At 44.0% G+C, this 22,577-nt stretch overlaps 1 protein-coding gene across 1 annotated transcript in view; it reads left to right on the top strand.

Annotated features, from left to right (window-relative positions):
- Positions 1-22,577, top strand: part of Hydin (HYDIN axonemal central pair apparatus protein) — a 319,191-nt gene that overhangs the window by 288,011 nt on the left and 8,603 nt on the right. The window contains exons 70-83 of the mRNA XM_026399248.2: positions 295-433; positions 2,203-2,368; positions 3,131-3,278; positions 3,722-3,929; positions 5,092-5,313; positions 8,719-8,888; positions 10,755-10,953; positions 12,700-12,858; positions 15,009-15,286; positions 16,484-16,703; positions 18,995-19,207; positions 20,034-20,197; positions 21,033-21,183; positions 22,290-22,520. Coding sequence (XP_026255033.2) covers positions 295-433; positions 2,203-2,368; positions 3,131-3,278; positions 3,722-3,929; positions 5,092-5,313; positions 8,719-8,888; positions 10,755-10,953; positions 12,700-12,858; positions 15,009-15,286; positions 16,484-16,703; positions 18,995-19,207; positions 20,034-20,197; positions 21,033-21,183; positions 22,290-22,520 — 2,668 coding nt within the window. The remainder of the gene's footprint in view (positions 1-294; positions 434-2,202; positions 2,369-3,130; positions 3,279-3,721; positions 3,930-5,091; positions 5,314-8,718; positions 8,889-10,754; positions 10,954-12,699; positions 12,859-15,008; positions 15,287-16,483; positions 16,704-18,994; positions 19,208-20,033; positions 20,198-21,032; positions 21,184-22,289; positions 22,521-22,577) is intronic.

Here is a 22,577-nt window from a genome sequence, read left to right on the forward strand (position 1 = left end):
ACATATACATATATACATATATGTCATATACATATAAAGGTATAGTCCCTGATCACCACCTTGACCACCCAGCATCACAGATGGTGGCCTTGGCACAATTTTACTCCAAGTCCAGAACCCTAGCCACACTTTGGATCCCCAGATGAGATGGAGTTTTTAATTTCTATAATAATTAAGTGCTCAGAACAGTTAGGATTCCCAGTAGAGACTGTACTAGGGCCAGGTTCTAGGAAAGTTCTCTTACTTTTCAATTCTCTCCCTCACTTTCTGCTGTCAATTTTTCCCTTTGATCAGGACCTTTACCATCCTGAACCCAACCAATAGTGCCTACTCCTTCCGCTGGATGTCCGAAGAAACTGAAAGTCTCCAGAACCCTCCAGCCTTCACATGCCTCACAGAGAAGGGCTGCATCCACCCTGAAAAGAAAGCTGAGGTCTGTGTGGACGGGGACCCCTCAACAAAGAGCTCAGATCCTTGCAGCCACCTGTGAATGGCAAGTGTGCATACAGCGCAGGTCGTGATAGGGAGAACCACCTCAAGATGGGTCAACAGCACCTGTTTATTGAGTGGCTACCAGGCATGTTGGGCCTGTTGAACAAGACAAAGCTGAACTCTCTTGTCTGACCATAGTGAAAGAAAGAGCTCTAGTTATTTATAGTTTGTTGCTGTTGTTGTTTAATTGAGACTATTAAAGCGGCAAAAGAGAACCAGACACAAATACGGGAGGACTCATACAACAGCAGGAAGAAAAGTTATCACTGGCCAACTGGCTGATAATAGTGAAAGGACAATGATGCGTTTTTCCTATGTTAGGTCAAAGGACAAAAGAGAAAAGTGGAGGCATGTCCTGAAGCTTATTCCTAAATGTCTCAGTGATGTAGGGCAGGAGTCAGATATAAATATGAACTTACTATGGGTTCCCTATCCAAGAAGTTCTGTAAAGAATCTTAGAGGCAGAAATAAACCTGTAGAACAAACATTACAAGTTAAAATGCCTTCAGGAAGGTCACTCAAATGAATGAAGAAGGTCAGGTAGACAATGATAGGGAATGCCAGTTACCTGTGCCTACTGGCTCCAGCTCTTCTCTGGCAGATGACCACCACATAGACAAGCAGACCCAGAGAGGCCTAGTCTCCAATAATTTTTCTGGGGAAGCCAAAATTTTCCACTTTTCTATGTAAGTCTCCCTGTTCTACCTGTTGGTCGCTAGTTCAATATTTTTAACACTTTCCAAATTAAATGAAATGTATTTTGTTGACTCTTACTGATATTGACCTTTGCATATTGCCAATACCTAGCCATCAGCATGACAGGATCCAGGAGCTAGGTCTGCCTTGGACATGGTACTACTTGGATAGCCCAGAAATATGTCAAAGATGCTGCCCAATTCCTGGAGAGGCAAGTTGTAGAATCCATCATACAGAGTCATTCTGGCCTCTGGATGACAGTAGTGTCATTGAAGTGACTCTTCTCTACAACACTTCCCCGTGTCACCCTGGCATGGGCACGGACTATGGACATGAACCTCTCTGTTTCCTTTCTGGCCACATTCCATGGTTCTCCCATTTGGTCCTGACAGACAAATTGCAAAGAGACTCACTCAAGTTAAAGAATAAAAGGACTTGGGTCAGGTTTTGAGATTGAACTTTCCTTCCAGGTCTTTCTCTTCTCCTCTTCCATCTCATCCATTCTCTCCCCACCAGCCAGTTTCTTCCCCTGTGGCATGCCACGGCCCACCTCACCCTCACAGCATCTTTAACCGTCAACTCTATTGCCAGCTAGCCTCGCCACTTGTTTTCTAATTCTGAACTTCTCAGTGAAATATATGGTTATCCCTGCTAATCTGGGTCTGGCTGTGTGGCAGGCTATTGACAGACAGGTATATTCTCTTTCTTTGAAATGGGTGCCAGCTCTATGGTCCAGTCAACTAAGGTACGACCATGCCATCCGAAGACAGGGCAAAATATAACAACCAGAAGAGGCTGTGGGTGGGATACATTCCCTTAAAGGACACGTGGGTAGGGCAGAGACACTGATGTTGCTGGTACAGCCAGACCTACAAGCCCTCACAGAGACTGGAAAGCAGCAATAACTTGAGGATATTAGCTGTCATGACTCTGGCACCAACAAACCTCTTAAGGACACAAGGAGTAAGCAAACAGAAGTGCCTCTCACCACTGTGTTCCCAATTGTCTTCTTAGATTGTGTTCCAGTTCACACCTTCCCATCTGGACATCACGGAAGCATTCTGGACCTTCTTAATCCCTGAACACAATATCTCAGTCCCTTTCCTTCTGGTGGGCAAAGCCATTGACCCTCTCATCTCTCTGGACAAGTCACACATCAACTTCAGTTCTCTCCTCATTGGTAAGGATGCCTGATTGAAAATAAATGTGAATCTAATCAAATTCTACTTAGAATCACAACTTGAGCTGCCAGATAAAATATAGGATGCAGTTAAATTTTAATTTCAGAGAATAAGTGTCTTAGTGTAAGTATATTCCGTGCAATATTTGGGACCCACTTATACTAACTCTGACAGTTTAGCCCCAAAAAGATTGAGGAGGGAAAGAAATTAGATAAATTAGTCCTGAAGTTTATGTAGGAAAATAAATCTTCAACAACGGCCAAGGGGCAAAAGAAATGAGAGGGGATGTCTTAGTGCCCTGGAAAGGAAACTCCTGCCATACCTAAGGTCTAATTCAAAATAATTCAATTCAGGGATTATTTACAGAGATATGGGCAGTTAAAGGTCGGATCAGAGAGAGTCAAGCCCCATTAGCACATTCAAGAAGGCATTACAACTCCTGGGACTGAGGGAGCAAGGGAAGACAATGTTGTTGCCAGAATGCAAGGAGAGCTTCAACCAGGGCAGCTGAGCCACCCAGCAGGAGCAGGGGATTAGTGAAGTGAAGTTCTAGAAGGAAAATCCCCCAAGATAGAGAAGTCACCTGAAGAGCAAAAGGAAAGAAAAAAATTAGTCCGGGGCCAAGGAATTGAGACTGGGAGGGAATAGCACTTGGGGAGTCCTTCTAAGAAGGCTCCATCCTGCCTGCAGGGCAGAGTCTACTGAGGTACTTCAGCAAGCAGACAGGAGGCCTCCACTGGGCTCTGTCATTTCTTCCCCAGGCAGAGAAGCCCGGGAGACTGTGCAGATCATCAACAAGGAGGACCTGGGCTTCAACTTTGCCTTTCAGGACAACTCCCGATATTCTGAAGGCTTCAGCAATAGCCTGGTGGTTTGTCCCATGGAAGGCTGGATTCCACCTCTGTCCAGGTAAAGGAAAAGGAAGACCTCGGGATGCACCCTCCCAGCATGGCAGGGACTCAAGGCCTGACAGCCAGGAGGATGCATTAGAGTTCCCCATTTATAAAACCTCTTCCAACTCTAAGATTTAGATATTAGCAATTCCATCTGTGTCCTACTTACTCCCTGGTATTCATTTTCTTGATGAATGAAAGAGCATTGAGAATTTTAAACCCTCGTCCTCATTATCTTCACTCGTGTTTGTAAATTGTTTCCTTGCTGTCTTATATGTGTGAATCCACAGAGAAAAGTCTAGCCTTGCCTGGCAGATCTTAAAATTCCGTCAGGATTTGGAGTGCCTTTTTGGTGCCTTTTACTCATGGTGCATCTGCTGATTCACTGGGCTTATGTTTTTTAGCAAGTTTTAACTGGATGGCTCAGTTGGCAAATCTGCTGTCTTATTTTCCATCCAGGGTATCAGTTGATATTTTCTTCACACCAAAGCATGAAGGAGATGTGAACTTTAATTTGATCTGCAATGTGAACAAGAAAGTCCACCCTCTGACATTAAATGTCAAAGCTGAGGGATACACTATGAATGCAGAGGTCAAGTGCAAGGACAGGATTGGCTCCGTCACTCTCTTGACACCCAACCAGACCAACATCATCAACTTCTATGAGGTAAAGGTGTGAGAGGGCCTTACTATCTCTCTCAGTCTCCACAATTAACTGAGGAAGGTGGTATAAGAGAATATGAGCTGACAATTCACAAAAACTAAATTGTGGAACCAGCTTAGGTGCCCATATGTGGTGTGTGTGTGTGTGTGTGTGTGTGTGTGTATGCAAATGGAATATTACTCAGCCATAAATAAGAATGAAATTATGACATTTGCTGGTAAATGGATGGAACTGGAGACTTATTATGCTAAGTGAAATAATCCATTCCCAAAAACCAAAATCCAAATGTTGTCTCTGATACACAGATGCTAACTTACAATAAGGGGTGGCAGGGAAGAATAGAAGTGCTTTAGATTAGACAAAGGGAAATGAAGGGAGAAGGGGGGAACAGGAATAGGAAAGACAGTAGAATGGATCAGACATTTCTTTCCTATATTCACATATGGATACACAACCAATATAATTCTACTTCACATACAACCAGAAGAATGGAAAGTTGTACTCCATATTTGTATAACATGTCCAAATATATTCTACTGTCATATATAACTAAAAAGAACAAAGAAAATAAAACAAATTTTAAAAAGAGAATATGAGCTGAGCCTTTCTGTCTCAAATGCCAAGAGACCAAAAGAATAGAAACAGCTCCATCCTAAGAATGTACATAGTTATTATGAGAATGCTTTTTTTCTTCAGAATGCTTTTCTTTTTCAGGCAGTGGGGAGGGATACAAAGGAAGGATGCTTAAGTACCAAGGGACAATTAAATTGACAACATACATCTGATAAGATATTAACAATTTGGCACATGCCAATAATCCCAGATACTTGGGAGAATGAACCGTGAGGACTACAAGTTTGAGGCAAGCCTAAGCAACTTAACAAGACTCTGTCTCAAAATTTAAAAAAAAAAAATTTAAGTATATAGCTCAATGGTAAAGTGCTTGCCTAGCATGCATGAGGTCCTGGGTTCTATCTCTAGCAGTACTGGAAAAAAAAAAAAAAAAGGAACCCAATACTTAGTAGCTCTTTCTGAAATACTCAACTATATTAACTAATAGCAGTCAGTTCAGCAATATCATCTGCCATCCTTATTTCCAAAAGGATATTTTTCTCAGAGACGGGAACTGTGATTTTCATTTATTGCTCTGGTTTCTGTCTTGCAGGCAGAATTAAATGAATGTGTCCAGTGTGAATTCAGTTTTACCAATGCTGGGAAGTTCAACTTCAACTTCCAGGGAGAGCTTGCTGGGCCCAAAACCCTATTGAAGTACTTTGAATTTTCACCTACCAACGGCACTGTGAATGTGGGGCAGAGTGAACACGCCACCCTGTCTTTCCACCCAAATCAGAAGTGTGTCTTGAATGGCCTGGAACTCATAATTAAGGTGAGAGCATTTAATACTGTCCAAATTCTGAAAGCACTCACAAACCATAAACTTGCAGCAATCCTAGGAGCACTCACTCAAGAAAAATGGCTGAATATCCATAAGAATAGTGAGCATTGAGGTATTTTTGCCCTATTCCTAGTCCCCCCACCCACCCCACGCTCTGCAGGAGCCTTGAAACACAACAGTTCTGAAATCAAAGTGTGCAAACCACCAACCTGTCAGCCACTGAAGACAGTGAATTCTTCAAAGGTCCCATTATTAAAGAATTGTCATTATTTTCCCTGTCTAGAATTTCAGTGGAAACTTCCACTCAAGCAAACCCACTCACAGAGTTTTTTCTTTTCTTTGACCCGATTCAGAGCTTGCTCAATGTGAGCAGCCTTTTCTCGTGAGGCATTTGTCCAAAATAATCGGTGGCAATTGTTTAACATTGCAGCTCCCTGAGCAAACAACAAGTTAACTCCAAAAATATAAAAGGAAAAGCTAGGGAAGGAGATATGCATAGGAGACTTGAAAAGTTCTAATATATTCCCTGGAATCTAGACAGCCATGTATTGCACGTGCTACACATGTGTATCTCAGGGTTGTGATACTGTGGAGAAGGCCTTAAGTTCTTACCTCTAGCTACCACTTAGGCTGTGAAAGCAAAAAGTGAAATGTAAAGTAGAATTGGCAGCTGCCTACCTGAGTGTCATGCTGCAATCACACACACAGAGCCCCTGGTGAATGATCAGAGACTCACTTTACATGCATTTAAGGAAATCTCTATCCAACCACTATCTTACCACTAAGATAAAAAGTTACTAAACAAAGAGTCATAACAAATCTACTGAAAAAGAAATTAGAAAACTATCCCATTCACAATAGCCTAAAAAAAAAAAACTTGGGAATCAACAAAAGAGGTGAAAGATTTCTATGATGAAAACTACAATACATAAAAAAAATCAATAAAACATGTTCAAAAGAAAGCCAGGTACAATGGAGCACACCTATAATCCCAGCAGCTGCAGGGTGGTGGTGGCGGGCAGGGTAGGGGTGGCTGAGGCTGAAGGATTGAGAGTTCAAAGCCAGCCTCAGCAAAAGCGAGGCACTAAGCAATTCCATGAGACCCTGTCTTTAAATAAAATACAAAATAGGGTTGGGGATGTGGCTCAATGGTCAAGTGCCCCTGAGTTCAATTCCCAGTGCCACCTCTCAAAAAAATTTTCAAAGGACTAGAGGAAAATGTCTAAATAACTCAAAGAAAATAGGAGAACAGTGTCTCACTAAATAGAGAATTTCAATAAAGGAATAAAAATTATAAGAATATAAATTCCAGAGTTGAGATGTATAGTTGCTAAAATCAAAAATTTACAAGAGAGGCTCAACAGAAGATTTGTTGTGGCAAAAGAATCAGCAAACTTGAAGACGGAGCAATTGAGATTACCCAGTATGAAGAATAGAAAGAAAAAAGTGGAGAAAAATGAATAGAACCACAGAAATTAATGGGACACCATCAAGCATTCCAGTGGGAGTCCCCCTGTCCCCACTCCACCAATCCCTCTTCAATCCATTTACAGTTTACTTTTTTCCTTAAATTTGCATCCTGCAGACACACCCAATGCTGGCACCCACTGTGCCTCATCCATGCCTTCACGTACAAAAGTTTGGTCAGACTCATTCCACGGTTCTTCCCCTTTCCCAATCCCTTCTTCCTCCTCCTCAATCCCCTTTATCTACTCTACAGATCTTTCCTCTATTTTGATGAAATTCCTTCTCTTCTTTTTTCCCTTTCTCTCTCCCTTTTTTATTATTCTCTTTCCTACCCCCTTATTTTGGATTAGCTTCTGCATATCAGAGAAAGTATTTAACCTTTGTGGTGTTGGAGATTAAACTAGGGCCTTGTGCATGCAAGGCAAGCACTCTACCAATAGAGCTATATCCCCAACCCTAACCTTTGACTTTTAGAGACTGACTTATTTCACTTAGCATGATAGTCTCCAGTTCCATCCATTTACTGACAAATGCCATCATGTCACTCTTTGTGGCTGAGTAATACTTCATTGCATGCATATATATATATATATATATATATATATATATATATATATATATATATCTCACATTTTCTTTATCTATTCATCTGTCGAAGTGCATCTAGGTTGGCTCCATAGTTTGACTATTGTGAATTGTGTTGCTATAAACATTGATGTGGGTGCATCATTGTAATATGCTGATTTTAAATCTTTTGGTTATATACCAAGGAGTGGAATAGCTGGGTCATACAGTGGTGAAAAACAAAAAGTTTTTGAAGACAATCATCCAAGCTATGAAATTCAGAGTGGAGCCTCTGGCCACTAGGTGCTCGGCCGCTCTCCTGGCCTGGAACCCAGTGGTGGAGCTGCAGACATCATCCGTGAGAAATGCCAGGCTGTGGCTCAGAAGACACTTCCGAGAAGTGTCTTTTCCAGAACTTTCAGTTCTTACAGCAAAAAGAAAGCTCATGTATCATAAGATCTTCCTACCCTAATTAATAGAGAAGTTGATAATCTAAGGTAATAAGTCTAAACACTTATCAGAGAATCAACCACAAAGTATTGACATTCAAAATCTAGAATAAGAAAATGTTTTTAAATTGATAAAGTTGTACCAAGGAGTGTTGACTAACTCTAATGATGTTTAGAATGTTTCTTCTAGTATTTATTTTAGTAACATATATTCTAATGATATACAGAATGAATAGCGGATATTTTATTTTAAATCAATTATCAATTTATGAAATTTGGTATTAAAAAGTTTGTGAAGAACAAACTAATTTCATGTACCAATGAGTCACATATTACCTTATGGTTGCGTTCTCAAGGACTTGGACATGTTGGCCTTTGACCTCATTCTTGTCATCTCCTTGTCACCAATGATCTTTCTACCTAAGACCTGTGTCTGCATTCCAGAGGGGAAGAGTGTGAAGACCAAGAACATTCCCAAGCAAGAATCTGCCTCTGGTCAAGATAGGAGACCCTCCTGTCCTCTTTTGTTCATATCCCCATGATGAGCGGCACAAGAGAATGGGAAATCAATTATTCATCTACCCACATTCGCAGCCAGTCAGTCTCACTAGAAAAGAAGCCATGGGGAGAGTGGTAACCACCATGCTGGATGGTAACCACCAGTGTCTGCCACATCCCTCCACCTTCAAGCTGAATCATGGCTGTGGGAGCAAAGCAAGAGTCAGCGTAGCGTCTGGTTACAGTGGAGCTTTTGTAAACACAACTCTAGTTTACCGAGTCAGAATCTCTGCACTTGGAGCCCTAAGACCTGTATTGCTTCAAAACACCAACTACTTTCCTCCTTACCTTGAGGATATAAGTACCCTCTCTTCCTGTTTCTCCTAACCATGGTCCCCCTCTCATTCCCTCTCCACAGATCATCCATGGCCCGACATTTATATGTAGCATCTCAGGCTGTGCTGTGAGTCCAGTCATCCATTTCTCCTTTACCAGCTACAACTTTGGGACTTGCTTCATCTACCAAGCTGGGATGCCCCCATACAAACAAACCCTGGTTGTCACCAACAGGGAAGAAACATCCATGAGGTAAGTCAGGCTTCTCAGAGCATCCAAATGGTTCCTAAGCTCCTTTTGGGTCCTACAGACTCCATTTAGATCTAGTCCTGCCAAGACCAAAAAGGAAGCATTATGGGAAAAGTCAAACCCTTTCAGGTAGACGTGAATCCTGGGTCCCTATCCCCACCACTAGTGGGGATCCCTGGGTAGCTGTGAGCCACTCTGCTTAAAACCCTCTTCCTGTGCAGAGGTCAATGCCAAAGACCCAATGGGAAGTTGGTGACATCTGTTTATTTTCTTCATGTAATAGATGTGGAATAAAGTTTTGAGAGTTAAATGGTGAATTTATCTGCAGAAAAGAGCAGATATGTACTCAGCCTAAGTCTTTCTGATTCAAATTCAGCCTCTGCACAATCCCAGTGGAACATTCTGGTGAAGATTTCTAGGCCCCATTTCAGACCTAAACAGAATCTCATCAGGCCCAGAGACCTGTGTTCACTCAGAGCCCTCTATATCAGTACTGTAGAGAACTTCACACAACGAGGAAGATACTGCTTATCTGCACCCATCCAGTGTGACCTAGAGCTAGATGTGGCTCTAAAGCACTTGAAATGTGGCTAGTGTAACATTTATAAATTAAATAAAACAGAATGTTATTTAATTGAATTTTAATGAATTTTAATTTCAATAGTCATATGTGTCTAGAGGCTACCAAATTGAATAGTACAGATAAAAGTTCAAGTTTCAGCTCTTCCTTAGCTGTGTGACTTTGACCACATTTTTTTTTCTTTTTATGGTTCTGGAATTGATCCCAGGACCTTGCACATGCTCAGCAAGTACTTTATCACTGAGCTGTACCACCATCCCAAGGCCAAATTTTTTTTAACTCTTTGTGTGTCTGTCTTCTTGCCTGAAATGGGGTAATCAGTACTGACCATATAAGAGTACTAGGAAGACTAAACTAATCCTTCTTGAGACAGTACTTAGAACAGTGCCCAAAATGTAGAAAGTATTCAACTATTATTAGTTGCTGCTGCCATAGCTGTTGCTGCTGCTGCTATTATTTTAATACCCAGAATATTAAATTATAGGAGTTTCAATTAGGGTTAAATTTAAATTTAATAGGGTTTACTTAAATATCAATTTTTAAACTTACTACTTATATGCTTCTAAAATGATTTCATGTAACCTCACTCTTACTTTGTTTAAAGCATCGAGCTCTATACATTGGCCTCACTAGACCCTTCTCTAAATGCCAGTCAGGAAGATGAAGGGTGCTACAATGGAGAGGTCTAGGTGCCTTCGTACCCACAGGTGAAATGGGCAGACATGATCTCTCAGGATCCCTTCAAGTTGAGCAATGAGCCATAATAATAATATCTCATCTTTATGGCATATATTAGTAGACTGCTTTAGCCACATCATCTCATTTAATCCTCATGACAGTCCTATGAAATAGCTATCACCTCTCCCATTGTACAGATAAGGAAACAGATATCCAAGTGATCCACAAAATCTAGAAATCTAAGAACCTTTTCCTAAGTCACGTGGCTAGCTAGAGCCAGATCCAAACTCCTATCTGACTCTAGAACTGTATATTCCTGTCCAGTCTTGAGATGCATTATCACCAAGCAGGGGCTCAGTAGAGTTAAGAGCTGGGAAAGGGGTTGTGAGCCTCTGAGTTAGAGGCCTGGTTCTGCTAGTATCACAGAATGCCACATCCAGAGTGGGGGCTGGTCATTGGTATGGTCACTTCCAGTTCTTTAATGACTTCTCTGACTCTAGGACAGCAGGGCAGAAAACCTATCAGCATCCAACCCAGAGAGTCAGAAACCTGCCAATCCCTCTAGGTCAGCATTCTCAGAGTTTCCACCCCTCCCTCTTGGTTTTCCCCAGCATAGACTGTTTGTACACCAACACCCCACACCTGGAGGTGAACTTCCGTGTGGATGTGGTGAAGCCAGGAAATTCTCTGGAGATTCCAATTATCTTTTATCCTCGAGAAACTATCAGCTATCAAGAACTCATCCCCTTCGAGATCAATGGGCTCTCCCAGCAAATTGTGGAAATCAAAGGGAAAGGCACTGAAATGAAGGTAAGAGATGTTGAGGGAGGTCCTTGGGCTCAACCCCTCCTTCCCACCCTCCACAGCCTCCTTTGCCCACCTGAGCCCACAGAGCTCTCCTCCCCTTCCACATCTTGCCCCCGGGTTGCTCTCTCTGAGGTCCACCTCTCCCACTGAAATAATGTCTCTAATCATACAAAGAGGGAAATTGTCAAATCCGACTCAAGAGAATGGTAGCTCCTACTCAATTCCAAACTTGACTGTGCAAAGGATTCTGGTAATCACAGACACTAGAGAAACTTTCTTTGTTTTCTTGGAGGTGATCAGATGCAGCTTCCCAAGCATATCTGTCTCCCGCCTTGGGGTATGTTTTCTTTTAGGCTTAGTAGACAACATTTTTAGGCAACATATGCAGACATAGATTTCAGCTATGAAACATCTTTCTTTAACATCCCCATTGATTAAAATTCTCCAGCCAGCCATGGGTCCCAGGATTACATTTGGTCAAGGATTTCTTCTACCCTGGCACCCCAGATAGAAAGGAAATGATCTGTCCTGCTGCCCATTCATTTCTCCTCAGTGTCTTGGTAAAGTTTAAGGTGCTTGTCTGGTGGGAGTGTTTGTATGTCATAGAAGATCTGGGAAGACTGAAACCTTCCAAGAGACTTAAGAATGCATAATACATTTCATCAACCAAAGGGAATTGGGAGGGGATATGTTCCTGGTAGCCTTGCCCTGAAGCCATAGGAGAAGCAGCACATGGTCATCTGGTGTGTCTGGACCCAGGACAGAGACAGGGTCTCTCCCCATGGCCCTGGCTCCTTCATTCACTTGTCCTTCCATTGGCTCATCCTGCACCCATTGGATGCTGGTAACTTAAACATGTTCTCAGGCCTCCAGGTTCTCACTGGCCAGTCAGGGGGGTCCTTTTCAGGCACAATGGAAACATGTGGACTGAAAGATAGAGATAGTTGGAGGGAGGAGTACAGTTTAGTAACTGATAAAAGGAGAGTGGTCAGTGGTTGCTACTTATTTTGGCTCAAGTCCTCCTGGAGGGCAAGGCTTGGCCTGATCCAGATCAACATTTTGATCAATGCCTTGTGTCGGCTTTTCTCCAACTCTAGCCAAACCGCCATTCCCTCTCCTCCTTGGGCTTTCTCTCTTACCTTCTTAAGTCCATTCTCCCCCGAGGAGCAAGCCAGAGCACTCTCACAAACACACTGGGTCGGGTCACCACGTGCTTCTCTGGCTTCCCATTTCTCCTAGCATAGAGTCCACCCTCCCCTCTCAACACCTACAATAGCCTACAAGACCTTGCAAGACCTGACCGCTTCTCCAGCCTGCTCTAGTCTGCTAGCTCCACAGGCCTCGGTAGGCCACCTTCTCAGGCCCAGGGCCATGCACAGCCCATCTCCTCCCCCTGCATGCTCCCCAGCCCATGCCATGCCGATTAGGCCCTGCCCTGCTTTAGCACCCAGTGCCCACTGCAGGAAGGCCTCCCTCAGCCCCAGTCTAGTGTCAGCTCCCTGAATTGTGCTTTTTGCTTCATCTCTCTGAACCCAGTTTACATTATGTAATTTTGTGATGAGTTTAGTGGGCATTTTATGCTCATCAATGTGGAGGAAGTGAATGAATGCCTCGCCCATATGAAGAAGTTAGAGCGCTAAAAGAGAGAGAGCCACCCTTGGCCTCGCCAGGATAGGTGTATCATAATACATATTTTTCCCATTAACTAATGAGCCCTTATTCCTATCCTCTTGCTCATTTCTTCTGCAGATTTCAGTCCTAGATCCAGCCAACAGGATTGTGAAGTTAGGAGCTGTCTCACCAGGAAACGTTGTGACGAAAATGGTTTCCATCAAGAACAACAGCCTTGCCCAGCTCACATTTAACCAGTCAGTCCTGTTCTCTGTTCCAGAACTCCAGGAACCCAAGGTAGGTGCTCAGGGGACTTCCAGGGACCTCTCCATGCTTCCTGATGATCAGAACGACCTACAGTACCAACAGCTCACATTTCTTGTGCACCTAGAATGTGCCAGACCATTCAAAGAGTTTTACACGTGCTATCTCTGATCATTTCCCCAAAACAGTGTGGGGTTAGCACCCTAATATTATTACTCTCATTTTACATTTTCATATCATTTTCCATGTCATTCAGTTTCATTTGTTCATTTGTGCCTCTATTAGGTAGATGAACCAATTCTTTCTTTCTGTTCATTAGAGGTGTTTCAGCTTTTTTATATTATAAACATTGAAATACCTACGTACCTAGGACTTTGCATGCAGTCATTATTTTCTGCTTACAACAAGTTCCTAGAAATGGGCTTGTTGGATGAAAAGGAAAAGTGTATTTGAATAAGCATTGCCGATCTGCTCCCTGAAAGGCTGTCCAGCTCTCCTCAGTGCTGGGAAAAGGGCATGCTTGTAATTAAATCCATGCCCACAAGGTCCCTGGATAGAGGAGCTTCCAGTCCAGGATGCCTGCTACCCAGGTTACCATCACCAGGATTTGGATGGCCCTTCAAAAAGAGGCCACATGTTTTTCATTCTAAGGATGGACTACATTCATTCCTTCATTCAATCATTCTTCCATTTGCTCAGTGAATACATACTAGGTGTGGGGAACATAAAGGTGACTATAAAAGACCTCGGTCTGGTGAAATTCACAGTCTTTGGGGGTCACAGACACATAGACAATGCCAGGAAATCATGGCAGAAGCAGAGTGGGAGATGGGAACAGGGCTACTCAGAGAAGGGTTCAGGGGACTATGGAAGGCCTCAGAGTTCAGGGGCCTGAAGTTCTTTTTACAGGATGAACAGGTGTCTCCCAGACAGACGGATTGAGGAGGGGTGGCCATAGGAGGGCAAAGGTATATATGCTCCAAAGGGGCCTTGCTTCACAAAAAACAGATGTGAATCCGTGTAGAACAAGTGCCACAGACTACCCAGGGATTTCAGGACACAGAAAAATGAGCTGTGAGAGGCCAGTCAGAGGAAGAGATGCAACAGGCTGATCCACTTTGCCCACTACTACACTACTCCAAATTAAAGTCCCAGTGGGTTGGGGCCCCTAACAGTTTGGCCATCCCAATTCTGCCTCATAGGTGGTCAGACCACAGCTGTCAGAATGACCTGTGCTGGCTCCATCACCCTGAGCCTAGCTCCCAACTCCTTTTTTTTTTTTTTTTTTTTGAGAAATCTCTAGGATTACCTTCTGGTTGTAGCTGCTCCACCTTTCACCTCACTCCCTGTGGCCACAGTCCCTTTGTGGGTGAGTGCCCAATACCCTGTACCAAAGGGAGCTTAAGTATCCAAAGGGAATTGACTTCCTTAAGGCTGGTTTGGATTTGCTTTTTACTAGGACTGAAGGGAAAGTCATCCAAACTTGTGCAGTGGCTCTTGAACTTTAGAATACAGGAGGTGGAGGGCACTTTTGGAAATGCAGGTTTCAAGCCCTCCCAGGGATACTGATTTTGTTGAACTGGGGCAGAATGTGCATCTTAATAATCCCAGAGACTACAAGGCACGGTGGTACATGCCTAAAATTCCAGCATCTTGGGAGACTGAGACAGAAAGATCACAAGTTCAAGTCCAGCTGGAGCAACTTAGCAAGACCTTGTCTAAAAAACAAAAACAAAACAAAACAAAAACAATTAAAAAGACTAAGGATGTAGCTCAGTGGTAAAGCACCCCTGGGTTCAATCCCCAGTACCAATAATAATAATAATAATAATCCCAGGGAGCATCAGGAGACACCAGAGTACTATTTCCTCTTTCCCAGTACTATTTCTTCTTTTCCTCCTCCCCATGGAGAGGAAAGAATGAAATGCCCAAGATAAGTTGGAAAGGGAGCAGGAAAGGGAACTGGCGTTCATTGGACGCCTCTTATGTACCACACATTTTATATACATGATCTTCACCTTCACCATAGCGCAAGTCACAGAAAGTTTAAGTCATTTACCAGATTACACTGCTGGTAAGAGCAGATGTGACATTTGACGCCTGGGCTGGGACCTCAGGAAATGGAGGCCTCAGGAGCTTCCCTGCCACCTTCAGCTACTGAGTCCAAGTGTCACTTTGTCCAGGTCATCACCTTGGAGCCCTTCCAGAACATCACTCTGAAGCCCAAAGAAGTCTGTAAAGTGGAAGTCACCTTTGCCCCAAAGAAGCGTGTCCCTGCCTTCTCCGAAGAAGTGTTCATGGAATGCATGGGACTCCTGCGCCCCCTCTTCCTCATCAATGGGTGCTGCCAGGCCCTGGAGATCTCCCTGGACCAGGAACATGTTGCCTTTGGACCAGTTGTGTATCAGACTCAAGCCACCCGCCGCATCCTCATGTTGAACTCGGGTGATGTGGGGGCAAGGTAAGGAACAGCGCCCCCCACCCGAGGCTGCAGCAGACAGCTCTTGCCTGGATTGCCATTGTCTTGCAAGGACAGTGACTTCTCATTTCTGTCCTCTCCCTTCTGTACACACACTCTCACCTCAGGATGTGACAGCAGTGGCCTCACCAGAGTGGCTACTACCGCCATGAATACTGAAATCAATGTGATAGAGAACATCTGCTCTGTCCTGTTAAATGCCCTTTTACCTGGCTCATCTCATTTAATCCCATCAAGCCTAGGAGACCAATCCCACAACTAATCTGTTTCACAGATGAGGAAACTGAGGGACAAAGAAATCAAGTAAAATAACGCATGTAGCAAAAACTTATCAAGTCCAGGTGCAAGGCTGAGTGCTGAGCATTCTTGCATATAATCTCCCGTTTAATTATCCTAGGATCCTCAAAGATAGGTTACTACAGTGTCTCCATTTCACAGATGAAGTGAAGCCTAAAATGGTTAGTGACTTGCCCACGATCACACAGGCAGGAGGGGAATCCAAGTGTATCTCTGACAGCTTTTCTTTCCATGCTATTTCCTCTTGTCTCTTGCCATTCTGATGTAGCAGTGCAAGCTTCATGCCACACTTCCCGCCACACTTCCCGCCACACACCACATGGGCACTCGTCACAGAAAGACTCATTCCTGGCACTGGAGGCACTAATCTGCACCATCCATCCTGGCTCCTGCCTGGACCAAGCACCCGACCACACAGGGCCATCAGATCCCAGTGCCACCAAGAACAGGCATGACTCTCATATGAAGAGATGGTCACCCCCTGATGGCTCTAAACTGAGAGGCAGTGCAGGGAATGGCAAAGACTGTAGCCTTGGGAGGGCTTTAGTCCTAAACCAGCTACTTGCCAGCTCTTGTACACACGATCATGCATTTGACTCCTGATGTGTCACTTGTGGGTACTAGGATTAGATGTGGCCACTTTCCACCCTGGCTCAGCTCAGAAGGAGCCCAGTCTCCTTACCCAGGGCATGACCTTGCCCTGTGTCCCACAACTGCCTCTGCTCTGTCTAGCAGATCTTTCTCCTCCTAGGTCCCGAGGAACAGGCAAGAGAAGGAAACCCAGCCACCAAAAGCCCAGGCAAAGTCCCTAGTCTCAGGGGAACTGGGAATTCCCTTGGAGTACTAGCAAACTGTCTTCTTTGTCTTCTTTTGTCTTCAAAGGTTTAAATGGGACACCAAAAAAACTGAGCCTCATTTCAACATCTCCCCAGAAGAAGGCTATATCACCTCAGGCATGGAAGTCTCTTTCGAAGTGACCTACCATCCCACAGAGGTGGGAAAGGAGAGTCTCTGTAAAAACGTGCCTTGCTTCATCCAGGGAGGTAATTCTCTATGCCTCACCCTGTCTGGAGTCTGCGTAGGACCACCTGCAGTAAAAGAGGTGAGTGGGGTAGAAGTGAGCCCCACGAGGGAACTCAGTCCTCAGCACCCATGTCAACCCTTCAGACCTGTTCCCTCACCACCAGAGGGACTTTGATCAAGCCATGCCCTCCACTAGAATATTCTTTTCTTCCCTTCCATCTATTTAACTCCTGTTCACCCCTCAGCTCTAGACTCAAGACTTACATTCTCAAGGAAGCATGCCCCTTCTGGATCAAATTCTATTATAACACCTTCTCTGTGGCTTCAACAATGGCCTTCGGTGAACCCAAGTGCTTTCGACTCTATTTCTGACAATATTGCTCACAGTAAAAATGACACGACCTCCCTCCCTGAAATTTTGTTATTTCAAGAATGTTATGTGGACGGAATCGTACAGAATGCTATAAACAAGTCTCAGCAAGAACCAATTCTTTTTTTTTTTCTCTTGGGTAAACACCTAGCTGTGGAATGGCTCAGTCCCTATTCACCTTCTAAGAAGCTGTCAAATGGTTTCCCTTTCATATCCTTTTTCTGTTCCAGTTTTCCTCTTGTGACCTGTTATGTTCCCACCAGCAATGTCTGACATGGCCACTTGTCAATGTCCTTGTCAACATTTGATATGCTCAGTTTTTAAAGCTTTGGCCACTCTACTAGGTATGTGTGTAGTAGCATCTCATTAAGGCTTTGATTTTCATTTCCCTAATGACCGAGGATGTGGAACATCTTTTCAGGTACTCACTTACCACCCATGTACCTTCTTTGTTGAAGTGTCTTCAAATCTTCTATTTTTAATTAGGTTGTGGTTCTCAAAGTTTTGAGAGCTCTTTATCTATTCCGGGCACACAAGTCTTACATTTAGGTCTTCAATCTGTTTGGAGTTAATTTTTGTACATAGTGCAAGATATGGATCAAATTCATTTTTTGTATGCAAATATCCAATTATTCCACCACCATTTGTTGAGAATATTTTCCTTTCTCCACTGAATTGCCTTGGCACCTTCAGTTGGTCAGGTGTGTGTAGGTCTGTTGCTGAACTCTATACTTGTCCATTGATCTATTTGGCCAACTTTATGCCTGTACCACACTGACCTTGTTGATAAACTCAATGGCTGCTTCTTACCCATTGTCTTACTTGACCTGTGATAGCACGTGACACCATAAACCAGTCCCTCATCCTTCAAACACCCCTTCCCTTAAGTCCAGGACACTGCCCCCTCCTGGTTTCTTCCCACCTTACTGGCTGCTACGTCACATTTTCTCTGATTCTTCCTAACCTTGGAGTGTGTCCATCAGGAATCAAGGTCCTCAGATTCCTTCTTTCTTCTAAAGCTATTCCTTCCTCTTTGATCTCATCCAGTTTCTTGGTCTTAAAATAGCATTGCCACATGGAAAACTCACAGATCTATATCCCCCACCTGGACTTTTTTCCCTTTCACTCATGTTTGTCAATTCCACTTCCTGCTTGACTGATATTCTTCTCAAATGTAACATGGACAGAACTGAGTTCCTGAATCTCTCCCCCTCTCACAATCAACATCGCCATCCTTCTTGTCGCTCAATCTAAAAACACAAGGGTCATTCTTGAACTTTCTTCCACTTACACCAAAGATCCCATACATCAGGAAATCCTAGCTGGGCTTTCTGGCTCACTCCTGTAATCCCAGCAACTAGTGGGCTGAGGTAGGAGGATTACAAGTTCAAGGCCAGCCTGGGCAACTGAGACCATGCTTCAAAATAAAATACTACTTCAACAGAAGGAAAAGCCTCTTCCAGGATTCCCAGGTCCTACATGCCATTCTTCCCTGTCCGTTATCTCCCCGCCACCCATTTACCAGAAAGGTTCCCTCGTCATTTATCAAATTTAGGACCTTTACAATCAATGTTTCTTCTGCATGGAGGCTCTTTTCCCTCGGGTCTCCCCTGATTTTGTCCTTGTTGGTCTTTAATCCAGCACAGGATTCCCTGTGCCCTTGCCTGGCTTCATCCCAGCCCTCTAGCCTGAACTCCCACCCCCTTGTCCCTCCCCTACCTACATGCTGTGTCTGACTCTCCCCACTAGAGTGTAATCTCTTCCAGGACAGAGATTTTTTTTGCTGTAACTCCACAACCAAAAACAGTGCCTGGCACACTTTGTGCAACAAGATAAATATTTATTGAAAAAAAAAAATGAAAGAAAAAAATTACCCATTGGAACTCACGATGGGAAGTGCTATTAAAATCAGTCTTCCCTGCATTCATTCTGCTCCTCCGGTACCTGCACACAGACCAGGGGCAACTGCCCTGGAAGGTGACGTGCCTGCTTTCTTCCAGGTGGTGAACTTCAACTGCCAGGTTCGCTCCAAGCACACGCAGACCATCCTGCTGTCAAACCGCACCAACCAGACCTGGAATCTGCGCCCTATCTTTGAGGGTGAGCACTGGGAGGGGCCCGAGTTCGTCACCCTGGAAGCCCATCAGCAGAACAAGCCCTATGAGATCACCTACCGGCCCCGCACCATGAACGTAGAGAATCGCAAGCACCAGGTAGGCTGAGGTCCCCCCAGCAGATCCCTGGCATAGTCGAAGGAAGGAAGGCGAGATATTAGAAGTCAGATTTGGAGCTCAGAGACTGAGATGAGAGTCTCCAGATCATGATGGAACAGTGGGGAGTCATGCAGATTGTCAAGCTTTGGCTTCTCTTTGTGTCCCCGTTTCATTGTAGGGGATGCTCTTAGAGCCAAGGGCTCAGTTCTGAAATGAAGTCCTAAACCAAGCTCTGAGCAATAAATATTTAGCTTAATTGCACAAACAGCATTGTGATGACTGTAATAAAAATCAGAAAAAAGAAAGGGAGAGTAACCACAATCTTCTACCCTATAAAAAGTGAAAATTTTTGTTCTGTCTTTGCTACCAGGACTTATTCAGTTGCAGCCATAAGGTCGCCATAGTATACCTGATCTTGTATTCCATTTATTTTCACTTAAAGCATTTTTTTCTACTTAACTATACAGTTTTGTTATAACCATTTTAATGGATGCCTAGTATTTCATTGAATGAGAATCCCATAATTTATTTAACATTTCCCTTTTGTTAAACATTTATCTCTATATTTTCATCAGTATTTTAAGTGTCTGGTGTGTGTGTGTGTGTGTGTGTGTGTGTGTGTGTGTGTGCGTGCGCCTGGAGTAGGACTCCTGGTTCAAATTCATATGAACATTTTTTGTAATTCTTTGAGCATATCGCCAAGCTGCATTCCACAAGTGTGATGTTTATTTGCAGGGCCTCCATTAATCCTGTGTTCCCACCATGCCTGACTAAGCTTAATAAAGGTCGCTCTGCGCCATTCTGATCCACTTCTGCTTCTCCTCAGGGCACTCTCTTCTTTCCCCTCCCCGATGGGACTGGCTGGCTGTATGCTTTGCATGGGACTTCTGACGTTCCCAAAGCTGTAGCCAATATCAGCCGTGAAGTGCCATGTAAGACCCCCTACACTGAGCTCCTGCCAGTCACCAACTGGCTGAACAAGCCCCAGAGGTAAGGGAATGAAGCAAGGGGTCAGGATGGGAAGATGGAGGGGATAACTTCCACCATCCAGCTTGGTCCTTCCCCTGCTCAGTGCCTGTAGGGAATGGGTGGGACCCAGGAATCAAAGACAAAGTAGTCTGATGTGGCCAGGCACGCTGAACTCTAAACCTCTGAAGAGATTCTCCTGTTCAGTGCTATTTCTCATAAATCTCCTAGAATAATGCCTGGTACTAAATAAATTCCCATCAATGTTAGCTGTTGCTATCATAATGATAATCACCTTTGTTATTCTTGACTGCTCTGTGTTATTACCTAAGACACGGCCAGAGAATGAAGTCCCTTGGATCTTGGCCTGCAGTAGGAGTAGAATGGAATGCAAGGCCTAGAGGCACTCAAGGTCACCCAGCATGGTCCCCTTTTACAGAGAAGAACTAAAGACTGGAAGAAGAGGTGTAACTTCTGGAGGTCACCTGCTTTGCATAGGCATAAATGCCCAGGTCTAAGTTTAAACCCCCAACTTGCCAATAACTAGTCATGTTACCTGAGCATGTTGTCTTGCTTCTTTTGAATTCTATTTCTGTTTTAGTAAAGTGGAGATGTTAGTGACATGCCTCTCCTGTAGACAGTACAAGGCGTAAATGCCTGTAACACATGACTCAGTATCTGGCACACATAATAGATAGTCAATAAATGGTGGTTACTGATACTGTTGGTGACAGAATAAGACCAGAACCCTAGACCCACATGCTCTCCATAAAACCAAGAGCAGGCATAGCACCTTCCCTTCTTTCCTTTGGACAAGCAGTCTCATTCTCTCCTCTCCTCCCGTGCTCTTCTGCCCCAGATTCCGGGTCATTGTGGAAATGCTGAAACCAGAGAAGCCAGACCTCAGTGTCACTATGAAGGGCCTTGATTACATCGATGTACTCTCTGGCTCCAAGAAGGACTACAAGCTCAACTTCTTCTCCCACAAGGAGGGGCTGTACAATGCAAAGGTATCTGTGTACTGAAGGCACCACCCTGAAACCCTGGAGGCTTGACCCTGAGGTTGACAATCCTGGTATTAGGAAATAACAGGTGTCCTCCCATAGTCACTAACCCAAGACCTTTGGAGGCCTTTCACACATGAGCTATTTTGCCTAATTCATTCATTTGTTTAATGAGTGTCTACTGAACATGGAGTGTACTAGGTGCTGGCAACCCAGCAATGGTCAAATACAGGCACAGTTCTGTTCTCATGGAATGCACTGTCTAGTGGGAGGACACAGACACTATATAAAATTACCCCATGAATGTATTGTCACAGAATGAGATAAGTGCTTCGAGGAAAAGCATGGATCATGGGAGAGGTCAGGGAAGAAGGTAATATTTGGGAGTTGTCCATTTATATATAGTAGTTGAAGCTATGATAGGTGTTGGAATCACCAAGAGAAGGATTTTTAAAGTGAAATGATAGACATCATCATCCAAAGTACATGTATGAAGACACAAATTGATGTCAACATACTTTATATACAACCAGAGATATGAAAAATTGTGCTTTATACATGTAATAAGAATTGTAATGCATTCTGCTGTCATTATTTTTTTTAAAAAAATCAATTAAAAAGGATTTTAAGAGAACATATATAAAATCTAGATTATATAATAACTAATGTCTCCAAGTGATAATAAGATAAACAACCCAATGTATTAAAATGGGCAAATGATTTGACAAAAGGAGCTATGTGAATGACCTATAAGCACACAAGGTCAACATCCTCATTCATCTGGAGAAAGAAGTTTAAATGGTGATCATATCAGCATATCAACAAGTCAGTCTCAGGAGTAAGGGGACGGCTCAGTGCAGTGACAAGTGTGAGCTCTCCAGCCAGCACTGGACAAGCTGCTCTGGCCTCTTCTAAAGCAAGCTCAGACTAGTTAAGACCAGAGTGCTTAAAGAGAAAGGTAGGCTGGCAGGGATCCAGACAGGCTGCAGTGCCGCACTACCTGTGCCACCTGTGCCCCTGTGCCCAGGCCAGGCTAACAATGAGCAGGAGCCCCTCTCTCTAGGACCTTCGGCTAACCCCTACTCTGCCCTGCTTCCTCCCTGTGAATGCAGGTGATCTTCAGAAATGAGTCCACCAATGAGTTCTTGTACTATGTAGTGAGTTTCAAGGTCATCCCTTCAGGCGTCATCAAAACCATCGACATGACTAGCTGGGTCCGGCAGAGTACGTCAGCCTCCATCAAGGTGGAAAACCCCCTGCCCTACTCGGTGACCTTCTCCACCGACTGCAGGGTGCCGGACATCATCCTGCCCTCCCAGTTTATCGTGCCTGCCAACTCTGAGGTACAGTCCTGGCTGCCAGGGACCCCCAAGGGCTGTCACAGAGGCTTCTGCCCATAG

The sequence above is a fragment of the Urocitellus parryii genome, chromosome 15 (assembly GCF_045843805.1).
Source record: "Urocitellus parryii isolate mUroPar1 chromosome 15, mUroPar1.hap1, whole genome shotgun sequence".
Classification (NCBI taxonomy): Eukaryota; Metazoa; Chordata; class Mammalia; order Rodentia; family Sciuridae; genus Urocitellus; species Urocitellus parryii.